Source organism: Sapajus apella, unplaced genomic scaffold (assembly GCF_009761245.1).
Source record: "Sapajus apella isolate SASKATOON/1434 unplaced genomic scaffold, GSC_monkey_1.0 scaffold10, whole genome shotgun sequence".
NCBI classification, from domain to species: Eukaryota; Metazoa; Chordata; class Mammalia; order Primates; family Cebidae; genus Sapajus; species Sapajus apella.
In genome coordinates, this window is record NW_022436950.1 from 6,843,705 (window position 1) to 6,855,886 (window position 12,182).

Consider the following 12,182-nt stretch of genomic DNA (forward strand, 5'->3'; position numbering starts at 1 on the left):
TTGAAAAAGGCCGGCCGCAGTGGATCATGCCTGTAATCCCAGCACTTTGGGAGGCTGAGACTGGTGGATCGCTTGAGGTCAGGAGTTGGAGACCAGCCTGGCCAACGTGGTGAAACCCCGTCTCTACTAAAAATACAAAAATTAGCCAGGCATGGTAACAGGCACCTGTAATCCCAGCTACCTTGGAGGTTGAGGCAGGAGAATTGCTTGAACCCAAGAGGCGGACATTGCAGTGAGCTGAGATCGCACCACTGCACTCCAGCCTGGGTAACAGAGTGGGACTCCATCTTAAAATAAATTTAAAAAACAGTCAAGCCCTAACATTCAAGATAAGTCACAGAGGTCATTGTGAAATACTTGCTGGTTGCTTTTCTTGACTGCTTAAAGAAACTCCGCCCTGTTTTTAGATCCTTTTATGGAGAATCCACTGTGAAAAATAAAACAAACACTGTGCTAACAAAAATGCAAACCAGACTCATGTTCTACTTCGTTAGAAATTTGGGCAACTCTTTTTTTTTTTTAACCCTTATTTTACCCAAGGGAATTCTTTACTACTTAGAAATATGAAACCAAGACACAGACTCGCTTTGACGGCAGAACTACCCCAAGGCTCATCCAGGTAACAGGCCAGAGCCTTTGGCACTGGAATTTGAAACAAAAATGAAAACTCAACTTATTCCCTTTTGGTAAGATTAAACAAATGGAAGAAATCGGCTTCACATGAAAATAAAAGCAGAGACCTGTTTCCTTAAAATTTGGATATTGGCCTTCTTGTATGAAAAGGAGTCTCCTATGCCCTGTGATTACAAGTGTGAGAAGGGAAGGGAAAGTCCCCACTTTATGGCTGGATACTTTCTAAGATGCAAATACATGGAGATTTTCTGAGTTATTTCACAGCAGTCACTCTTTTCTGAAGGATAACATTTGACTAATCTTCACTCTTGCACATCAACTTCCACCACGTGCACATATGCACACGTGTTTTGCAAAGTGCCACTAAGTGTGCACCCAGTTCAGAGTCTGCTTCTCCACCCCTTCCCACCTGACATTTTCTCGGATAGAAGCTTGGTACTAGACAAACAGAGCCTCTCCCAAGCTCTACTTGGTGATCCAGTGGAAGCTGTGGGTCTTTCCTTGCATTCTGTCTCCCTGTCATTCAGGAAAGAACAATTCAGACCATCTAGGACCAGGACAGAGCGGCCCGAGGGTTGGTACGGGGACACTTACCCTGACACCGTGAGCTTCACCTTGATCTGGTAAGACACCAGAATCCCCAGGACAGTCCGGTCTATGCCCTCCTTAATGCTGCCCAAACAGAAAGGAAAAGGAGAAGGATGATGGAGAGCAGAGGAGGGTGAAGAGCAGATGGGCGGCCCTTCCATTCCAGGCAGACACACCGTCATGGAGGTTCTCCAGGGACTGGAGAACTCACTGAGCTGCTGAAGTCCTAGAAGTTTGCATCCCTGGGGAGTGGGTGTGGGGATTCCTTGCACGAACTGGAGGAATTCCTTTGTCTTCTTCTCTGCAAGTTCCCAGAGGGCAGAGCATGCACCCCCTTCTCTGTGCGCAACCTCTGCAAACGTACATCCCCAGTCATCCTTCTCGGCTCCTCCTTCCTGCCACCTGCCAAAACTTGCCATCTCTGCAAGACCCCAAGTCCTCCCGCAGGCTCTGCCTGCCTGGATTATCTCACCAACTCATCTCTCACGTGCCAGGCCCCTTCTCTGAGCTCCGTGGCCACCTGCAGTTTCAGCCTCAGAAGCCACCCATGAGCTGCCCCGGCCTGGCTTTGCTACTTCATCCCCAACTGTGTCACAGCGCCCCCACACCAGACTTGCCAACACAGCCCAGCTCCAGAATGCCCCCTCCTTTTCTCCTGCCTTCCAAGATATCCAGCCGTGTGTCCCCAGCACCCAGCATAAGACCTGGCACCGTGTGAGAGCTGTCAGTGTTTAAGGGAATGAGCGGGATGTGTCACAGCCTCAGATGTGTCCCCAAAGACAGTGCAATGTGACATTCCTTGACAGAAACATCATTACAGATCCCATTAATGGGTACTGAAGTCCTACTGTCTGGCAGGCACCATGCTGGGCATTTCAACGCAGATGCTTATTATGTGTGATCCAAAGCAGAAGACATCAGTACGCCAGGACGTCCAATAACAGGAATTAAGGTATGAAAAAAATCATGAAATGCTAACAAAGACCATGTTAATAATGATAGAAAATAGGCTCAAGAAATCTGAAGGCTACAGGCAGAAGGCAGGGGAGGGTGGAACAGCTCTGGAAAAGGAGTTGGGGTGGTGGCCAGCAGGTGATGAGCCTGGAAGAAGACATCAGCCTGGGAGCCTCTGAGGGGTGGTGTCTCAGGCACGTGTTTCCAGGCCACAGTGCTCCCCAGAGAGCTCCTTTGGCTCACTGGTGTCTGGAGCTCCTTTAAAAGAGGACAGAATAGTCAGGCATGGTGGTTCACACCTTTAATCCCAGCACTTTGGAGGCTGAGGAGAGCAGATCACCTGAGGTCGAGAGTTCAAGACCAGCCTGACCAATATGGAGAAACCCCATCTCCACTAAAAATACAAAATTAGCTGGATGTGATAGCATATGCCTGCAATCCCAGCTACCTGGGAGGCTGAGGCAGGAGAATTGCTTGAACTCGGAAGGTGGAGGTTGCAGTAAGCCGAGATCGTGCCATTACACTCCAGCCTGGGCAACAAGCATGCGACTTTGTCTCAGGAAAAAAAAAAAAGAGGACAGAATAGCCAGGCGCGGTGGCTCACCCCTTTAATCCCAGCACTTTGGGAGACCGAGGCAGGCAGATCACTTGAGTTCAGAAAGTTCGAAACAAGCCTAGACAACATGGCGAAATTCCATCTCTACTAAAAGTACAAAATTTGCCAGGTGTGGAGGCGGAAGCCTCTTATCCCAGCTACTCAGGAGGCTGAGCCAGGAGAATTGATTGAACCCAGGAGGCAGAGGTTGCAGTGAGCCAAGATTGCGCCACTGCCCTCCAGCCTGGGTGACAGAGTGAGATCTTGTCTCAAAAAATATAAAAATAATTTTTAAAAAAGAGGACAGGATATCTTTATCTGGACTTGCAGAATGTGGCCAAGGACCTGGTGAAGAAAGGATGCCTCCAAAGGGAAAAAAGGGGTACAAGCTTGAGAGGCCCCCACTGCTGGGATTGACTTTTTTTTTTTTTTTTTGAGACAGGGTCTCATTTTATCGCCCAGACTGGAGTGCAATGGCACAATCATAGGTCACTGCAGCCTCAACCTCGTGGGCTAAAGCAATCCTCCCATCTCAGCTTCTTAAATACCTGGGACTACAGGCACGTGCCACCATGCCCAGCTAATGTTTTAATTGTTTGTGAAGATGGGGTTTCACCATGTTGCCTAGGCTGGTCTCAAACCCCTAAGTTCAAGCGATCCGTCCGCCTTGGACTTCCAAAGTGCTGGGATCACAGGTGTGAGCCACTGCCCCCGGCTGGGATTCACTCTACCTTGCACTGAATGGGGCCGAGCAGCTGGTGAATGGAACATGCTCTGCCACATGCCTGAGGACACCCTGCAATCTTTGTCCCTTGGCAGCTTCCTGAGCTGGGAGATTTGCTGTGGAGTGGACTTTGCTATTAACTGATTCAATGTCCTTGGATAGTCTTTCATTCTGGCTCAAGCTCAATTTCCTTATCCATAAAACGCATATAAAAACACCTTCCTCACAGAGGGGCGGAGAGTCGAACATGTTTAGAAACTAGTCCACACACAATGGAACATTCCCGCAGTGTGGGGCGCCATCATCATTCATATAATTCCTATTCCCTCGAATACATTGATCGAGGCCCTCAGTTTCCCTGACATTCTCTCTCTCAGAGCTTCACGAATGTGCTCTAGAATCTAACACAACAACCTGGCCAATCATCCTCAGAAAAATCCTTTGACTCCCACCTGCTATCTGCTAATTGTTCACTGTTCCTCACTCTTGGTCTCAGAGAGTGTGAGCTACTGAGCGTCAGGGTCATGGGGTCAAACACTCCAGTCTCCTGTCTATTGGCATCACCTCGGAGGTGGTCCACTGGGGCCGCAGAGAGAGCCCCCAGCACATCACATGGGGAGGTGGCAGTGAGTGGGCCTTGAGCCTGGGTTTTGGCTCCAACCCAAAACTCTCAGAGTTCACCGACAGACACACTCCCGGGAAGGGAAGCCCAAAAACATGGCTGGGAAGGACAGCAGACGCTGACTTTGGAACTTCACTGTATAGCCTTTGTTAGATCTGCTGCCCAGATTCAGCCAGTGGTCCTTTGAGGGGCGTGCCCTTAAAGGGTCAGCAGATCAGTACTTAATATCATTTAAATTCAATGGATACCTAAAGTCATTAGGACCTCCTGTTCTTCACATTTCCTGATGGACATGGATGAATAAATGAGTGAATGAATACAGCCAGGAGCATTATTCAGTTGACATGCTTAGGGCATTCCACTGGCTAGTGATGCTTCAGAAAGCAGTAGCTGACATTCCCAGAGCACTCACTGTCTGTCAGGCCCCACGCTTTACATGGGTTGTCTCACTGAATCCTCGTGGCTGCTCTGTGAGACTTGAACTATTATCACCCCCACTTTACAGACAGGAAAACTGAGGTTCTGGGGGAACTCAAGGCATTTTCCCAGGGCCAGCAGCAGAGCCGGGGTTAGCGTACAGCTGTCTCCAGGGCCCACGGTGTGACCCTCACATCACACCAGGGGTGACAGTGGAATCCTTGTTTGGACCCCTGCGTGTGCACTCTGTACTACACACACTGGGCCCCCATGCTGCATGTGCGTGCCTGTGAGCCCAGCAAGGTGACGTGAAGGGTAGCAGAACGGTGCTGGCCTGCGCTGCCAACACTTATTCCCTGAGCCTCAAGGACTCACATGGTGCTAGAGGCAAGGTTCGTGTCCTCATGCTTGATCTTCCCGTCCAGGGCGATGCCTCTCCTTTCTCGGTTGTTAGCCAGCAAGGGCAGCAGTGTCAGCGTCTTGGTCAAACTGCTGTTTGGTGGCACTTTCTCTCTAGAGGAAGAACAGAGGAGATTTATAACCAAAAGAGCTCCATGGGCCCCATGAGCCCCTATGTGCCATTAAGCATTTTCCAGGATCAACATCCCTGATGGACCTCCTGGGAAGATCAGAACTGGCCTTTTGAGAAGCAGAGCAGTGCTTGTGAAATCTCAGGGTGGGCTGGCAGCAACAGGAGGATATTTCTTCAAGCTACTCAGCCTATTCTAAATTGCTGAATTTCTAGAATGTTCTATGGAGTTAATGAGACCAACTGGCTTAAGAGTCAGAGACCACAGTTTCCTCCTGAGACTCTGTTAACCATCCGGTGGCCGGCAGAACCTTCTGGTTAGCGTCAGCAACAAGCCCAGGCCAGGAAGCCTCTTGTTACCAAAAACTGTCCCTATAAGGGTGTCACAGTGTGACTGTGTGGTAAGTTGTCTAGAGGGGCAACGCAGCGACCCACAATTTGTGGCTCACACAGACCGACTAGCTTGGGTCTAAAGCAGCACATGCTTTTTCTCTACTGGATCTTCATCATTAGTCAGGCTGTAGCTTTCTCAACATCTGACAGATGGCAGGGACCCTGTGCCAACGGGTGGGTCTGGGATCAAGCTGGGGACACAGCAGCATGTATTTCTCCAGGCAGACACATGGCAGCATGGCCAGGACCATGAAGAAGCCTCTGACGCTGGAGAGTTGGCTCTTCCGTTCACGCGCGTGCTGTGTGCCAGGCCTGGTGCTAAGGCCTATCCTCAAAAACTCTCACCTTACCCTCATCAACCCCATACCAAGAAGGTTCTCCCAAGATTCGCATTTTCCAGACAGGAAGTGTGCCCACGATCATATGGCTGCACATCTTGGACGACAGAGCCCATTCGTGCCAGAAGCTTGCCCTCATCTCGTGCCTGGCCAGAAGCAGGTGGGGTGTGGCTAGCATCAGGACCATTCTAAGGCTGTCCTGAGACAGCTGGAAGTCTGAACTGCCTCTCTGAGAAAGGATTTCCCCTCCCTAATCAAGTTACTCTGGATAGGTAAAAGCAGCTGTCCCCTATCCTGCCTCCAGTGTCTACAGGAAGCTCTTCACAGAAATCTGCCAGAGCCCAAGGTGACCACATTCTCCCATCTGGGTCCTGGTGGAACCTCTCCTCACGAGCATAATTTGGGCATGGAGAAAAGCAGAAACAGCATTGTGAAGATGATTGAAATAGGAAGAGTTGGGCTCAGTGGATGGCCTTTCTTCTTGTGCAGAGCTTGCCAAAGGACTATGCCAAGGCCCTGGGGCCACTTCCCAGAGCTTCAGGATGTGGGTTTGGATGGTGGGGACAGCTTGGGAGTCAGGTCTGACCTGGTTCCATGGAAGCCTGTCCACCAAAGCCCCAGAAGCCACTGGGTTCAGGGACGATGGTTCTTGCTCTGCAGCTTTCTCAGTGGCCTCTAGCCTGAGACTCGTCAGGTGTCCAGTCCAGCTCCCAGGCTCCTCCAGCCTTTGGGGGCCTTTGAGATGCTTTCCAGTTTCCTGGGTATCATTGACCCCAAATGCACCCAACACTTTGAAAGAGGACCAAGTTTGCTTATACCCATTACTGGAGGTAACAGAATAATAATAATTAAAAAAAAAAAAAAAAAAAGAAAGAAATGAAAGAGGACCAAGTGATGGAATATATACTAGGGGAAAACTCGGCCAGGACCCTTTGCTCCCATGTTGCTGAGCATATGTGGAAAGATGAACCAGGGCCAAGACCCCCAGAGCACAGGGATGTGCGAGGATGCCCTAAAGGCTGAGCAGAGCCCAGGCGTGGCCGAGAGGAGATAATGGGTGGCAGCTCTTTCCCATTTTCCTCCCTCATAGACCTGTTTCAACTTAAGGTTGAATCTGTTTCATATAGGCCGGGCTTGGAGGCCCATACCTGTAATTCCAGCACTTTTGGAGGCTGAGGCAGGTGGATCACCTGAGGTCAGGCGTTTGAGACCAGCCTGGCCAACAGGTGAAAACCAGTCTCTACTAAAAATACAAAATTAGCTAGGCATGGTAGTGGGTGCCTGTAATCCCAGCTACTTGGGAGGCTGAGGCAGGAGAATGGCTTGAACCTGGGAGGTGGAGGTTGCAGTGAGCCGAGACCTCACCACTGCACTCCAGCCTGGGCGACAGAGTAAGGCTCCACCTCAAAAATGTATATATCTATTACCTTATATTATCTTAAAGAATCAGTTTGTCTTTCATCACTCCCCTCCCCTAACCTTCCTCTAACCGTGCTAATATTTTTTACATACAATGTTGCTTAGAACATGTCAGCAAGGCAAAGAGGGAAGACCTGCTCAAGCTATCCTCTTGGGGGGCTGGCAGATAGGAGATCATCGCCCCCCACCCAAGCCATGTATTGAATGAGTCCATTTGACTTTGTGGCACACGGCAAAGCTGGGCAGGTCTCTCAGGCCAATATGAAGGAACCATGGCAGGATTCTCATTTCTTTTTTGTTCCAACAAAGGGGCAAAAGTCATTCACAACAACCAGCTAAGAATGGGTACATTCTAACCCAGCTGTCACTGGTATCCGATTTTCAATTTGAGATCAAAAGATAGGGAATCCCAGCCTGGGTTGACAGTTCATTTGACCATCTTCTGGAAGGTGGGAATGGTATCAAATTCCTAATAATTCATTCCAAGGATAAATAGAAAAGGCCAGTGGATCCCATGGTGACATCTCTGTCTTTATTTCCTCCTCTGCGTCATTCTTTAGCTCGTATTAATCCTCAGAACTCCTGTGAGATGGCATGGAGGGGTGTGGTAGACGCAGAGCTGAGATGCTAACTTTCTGTGCAGCCCTCGAGGGAGAAAGAGGAAGGAAGTGGAAGGCTGGCGGGCTAGCTGAACATTCTAGTTCCCTCTTCAGCAATAAACAGTGAGGAACGTGACACAGAGGGCTGAGCCACCCGGGAAACGGAAACCCAACAAGCTACTCACTGTGCTTCCTCCACGGCCACAGGCTTGACGTAATAATCACTCGAGTAGAGAACCACATTGGCCACCTGCTCCACTGCAAGGGAAGACAGGAGTCGGGTGGTCAGCGGCGGTCCCCCGCCCCACACATGCGTGTTCCCTGCGGCCTCCCAGGGGACACACTGCTCTCCCTGATGATGGTGTCCCTCCACTTCCCAGGCTCGGCTTTCTCAGCCCTTGGCTTCAAGGCTGCGCTCTTTTATTTTTTATTTTTTTTTATTTTTGAGACAGAGTCTCACTCTTGTTGCCCAGGCTGGAGTGCAATTGTGCCATCTCGGCTCACTGCCACCTCTGCCTCCTGGGTTCAAGCGATTCTCCTGCCTCAGCCTCCCGAGTAGCTGGGATTACAGGCACTCGCCACCATGCCCGGCTAATTTTTGTATTTTTAGTAGAGACAGGGTTTCACCGTGTTGGCCAGGCTGATCTCGAACTCCTGACTTCAGATGATCTGCCTGCCTCGGCCTCCCTCAGAGTGCTGGGATTACAGGGGTGAGCACCGCACCCGGCGCAGATCAGAATTTCTGAACCTCATCTATGATGGACTCACAGGAAAAGAGAAAAGTGCTATATGACACCCAGGCCCACTGCTCATCCTGGCTTGCCTGGGATAGCCCATTTTAGGACTGGAAGCTCCACGTCCTCAGTCCTGGACCACCTGGACAGTTAGTCACCCCAAGATGTGTAAGTCTAACTGTCTTGGTCATCAAATGTTTGAGTTAAAAATTGAACTTAGAGGTTACCCTCACAGGTCATTCCATCATGTCTTTCTCATGAAGCCACATAAGACCATCATCTAAGATCCCTGTGCTTTGACACTCTTTGAGCTGAGGAAGCATGTGGGAACAGCAGGCAGGAGGCGCCTTCCCTGCAGGATATGGTAAGGTCGGCCAGACAGGATGGCCACTGGAGGTGAGACAGTCACACTTCATCATTTACAAAGCGCTCCCACATGGAACCTCTCCTTAGAGCCTCACAAAGCCTTGGAAGGCAGGTGAGGAGCCCCTGCTGTACATGCCGGCTGGGACTGCAGAGCCCACAGCAGGAGCCCACAAATTAGGCCTGACCCACGACACTGTGTGGCACCTGTCCACAATGATGATGACTGTGGGGCCCCTGCAGGAAGGCATGACCATGGAAAGAGATCACCTGTCAGGAATTTTGTTCCATGACAAGAGCCAGCCTAAGTGGGCAGGAAGTTGAATGAGAAAATGGGGAAGGTCTTTCTCCCTCTGCAGTCCTGCTGCCTATCATAGCAGAGACAGTTCCAAGGACCCAGAAGGGCCTTATCAGACCAGAGAAGTGACCCCTCAGGAAACAGGATCAGAAACTCTAGGAGACTCTGCCCTCTACTTTTGAGAAGAAGGTCCTACCGAATGCTTTAATCTTCTTCACTGTCTTCTCTGTGTTGTTGGTGACAGTCACGGTCACAGGGATGGGCTCCCCATGGAAATAGATCTGGAAGAGTCAGCAGATAGGTCAGAAGCAGAGAACAGCTGTGGTGGTGTCTTTCATCTCACAGCTTTCTAGATTCATCTCAATCCCTTTCACTAGAATAAAAGCGGGGGAGTTTAAGGCAGATGAAGTGACAGTCATACGTTTCTTCTGAGGAAGGGCCTGAAACACGTTCTGCCCACCTGTGGGAAGCTGGGGAGGGGAATGGAGTTCTGAACGTCAGCCACATCAGAGGAGGCCAGGGGTCAGGGGGTTCTGGGGGCAGGATGAGTGAAGTGAAAGGAAACCACTGGGAAAGCCGAGTGCTGGCATCCCGCCCAGCAGAGCCCGTGTAACCAGCCCCCATGGGCACACCCGCACACTGTACATACACACAGTGCACATACGCTGACTGCTGACCAGAGGAACCAGAGTCAGCCTCAGCCAGCAGCTCCCACCTTTTCCCAGCATGACACCTCTAAGAGATGACCTCACAGATGACACCACCATCCCACGTGGTTTCTACGAAACTTAAATTTCCCAGGAAGTGAAGAATTTGGGATACCACAGCTACTGATGTTCCATTGGTGAACGAGGCCCATGGAGTGGAGAGGGCAAGGACGGCTGGGGCGGGTGTGTGAAAGACACCGCCCTTCCTTCTGCAGTCCCTCGGGACAGCCAGTAGGTAGGGTGAAAGCCAGCTCGACCCTCTCTAAGGACCATGGTGACCAGCTCTAGGCTGTGACAACAGGCCCACAACTTACGCATGTTGGTGCTTTAAACTATCTTAGAAACAGGCTTCCTTGCAAGGCCCCCATGTAGTTAGGGTCTGGGGCTGGTGGAGAGAGGCGTGTGGGGCCTCCCCCAGTCCCGCTGCCCTGGGGGGACTAGCGATGGCAGGTGGTTACCTCTTTGCTGAGAGAGACAGCAAGGTGCAGGGGCTTGTCAGACATGAAGAACTGCCAGGCCGCCTCTGCTCGGGGCTGGGGACCCATCTCAAGTGGGGCATGCTGTACTTTGCGGATCAGCAATCGCACGGAGCTCCTGTAGGGAACAGTACAGACAAGCAAGACATTCACACCCAGACGGCTTCAGGGAGACCTCTGTTCTGTTCCCACATCACAGGGGGATGCTCCAGGAATGCTCCCGACGAAGACAGGGTGGACGAGAGGAGGGCAAGCATGCTGGTCAGAGCCTGAGGCAGCCCTGATGGCAGGAGAGCCTGGGGGTCTGGTTCCTGGTCCCTTCCCTGAGATCCCACAGCTTGTGGGGTGTGGGGACCAGGCGATGTCCTGAGGGCCAAGCTTAGCCTCTTAGGCTCCATGGGTTCCCGGCTCTGCCTCCTCTCAGCCAGGCTGAGATGTGAGGGCATCAAGGGCCTCATGGAACAGCCACCAAATACCTGCGAGCTCCATGACTGCAGCTCACTATCCTGAGCCTCCAGAGGTGTGTACAAGGGGCATGAGGGGACAATGCGAAGGCCAGGCAGAAATCTTGTTTAGGTAGAAAAAGAAAGCAGTACCAGGGGCTGGGAGGATGGGAGGGATTGTGGGTAGGCTTAATGGCTGTAGAGTTCCTGCTTGGGGCAATGGGGAATTTTTGGATATAGACATCGGCGATGGCTACACAACACTCGGAATGTACTTAAGCCACTGAATGGTACATTTAAAAGTGGTTAAAATGGGCTGGGGATGGTGGCTCACACCTATAATCCCATCACATTGGAAGGCTGAGGCACGTGGATCACTTGAGGTCAGGAGTTCAAGACCATCCTGGCCAACATAGTGAAACACCGTCTGTACTAAAAATACAAAAATTAGCTGGGTGTGGTGGGGATGCCTGTAATCTCAGCTACTCGGGAGGCTGAGGCAGGAGAATCGCTTGAACCTGGGAGGCAGAGGTTGCAGTGACCCGAGACTGGACCACTGCACTCCAGCCTAGGTGACAGAGTGAGACTTCCATCTAAAAAAACAAAAACAAAAACAAAACAAATACCTGTTGCAAGAAATAAAGTTTCAGAAAAAAAAAAAATGGTTAAAATGGCAAACTTCATGTTGTGTACATTTTACTACACACACACACACACACACAAATAAACCAAAAAAAAAGGGGGGGAAACCTGGAAACTTTTAGGGGTTTGCATGAGCCCTGGAGGTTGCTACCTTCTCTGTCACTTTCTTGTTTTTTTTATTTTCTCCCAAAATGATCAACCTTTGACCTCTACCCCACACGGAGATGGTACCCCAGCCATGCCAGCCCTGTGGGAAGAGTTCTGTCCCACAGAGACAAGGTGGGGCGGTCCATTCTCCCCACCTGCACCCCACCCCTCACCAATTCCGCAACCACGCTCTTACTTCTTGGGGACTTTGTCCTCTTCAGTATCGGCACTGTCTGTGGCAAATGCTTTGACCTCGAAGTCAACCCCACAGGACTGTTGGGGAGAGAGAGCAGACAGGCAGTGATAAGCGCCTCTCACCCTGGGTGCCGGGCCAGAGGGCCACACCTCATGCAGGGCACTATCTTTTTGTCTTGGCCATGTCCTATCCGGGGTTGCACCATTTAGGGATTTAGGAGCATACTCACAGTGAAACAATGACAGTAGCACGAGGAGGGTGCCATGGGCCCAAAGCCCCCAGAGGGAGGGGATCCGCCTGCCCCATGAACCTCCTACTGCTGTGGAGAGTCCCTCGCAACCTGGCTGTCCTTGCCTCCTGCCACC

General features: G+C 51.0%; 1 protein-coding gene across 2 annotated transcripts in view; it reads right to left on the reverse strand.

The window, feature by feature from the left end:
* SAG (S-antigen visual arrestin) overlaps positions 1 to 12,182 on the reverse strand; it is a 40,449-nt gene that overhangs the window by 8,030 nt on the left and 20,237 nt on the right. For both annotated transcript variants that reach the window (XM_032277873.1, XM_032277872.1), the window contains exons 7-12: positions 11,818 to 11,894; positions 10,372 to 10,507; positions 9,403 to 9,487; positions 7,997 to 8,069; positions 4,909 to 5,046; positions 1,228 to 1,305 (exon numbers count right to left, since the gene is read on the reverse strand). In XM_032277873.1, coding sequence (XP_032133764.1) covers positions 1,228 to 1,305; positions 4,909 to 5,046; positions 7,997 to 8,069; positions 9,403 to 9,487; positions 10,372 to 10,507; positions 11,818 to 11,894 — 587 coding nt within the window. The remainder of the gene's footprint in view (positions 1 to 1,227; positions 1,306 to 4,908; positions 5,047 to 7,996; positions 8,070 to 9,402; positions 9,488 to 10,371; positions 10,508 to 11,817; positions 11,895 to 12,182) is intronic.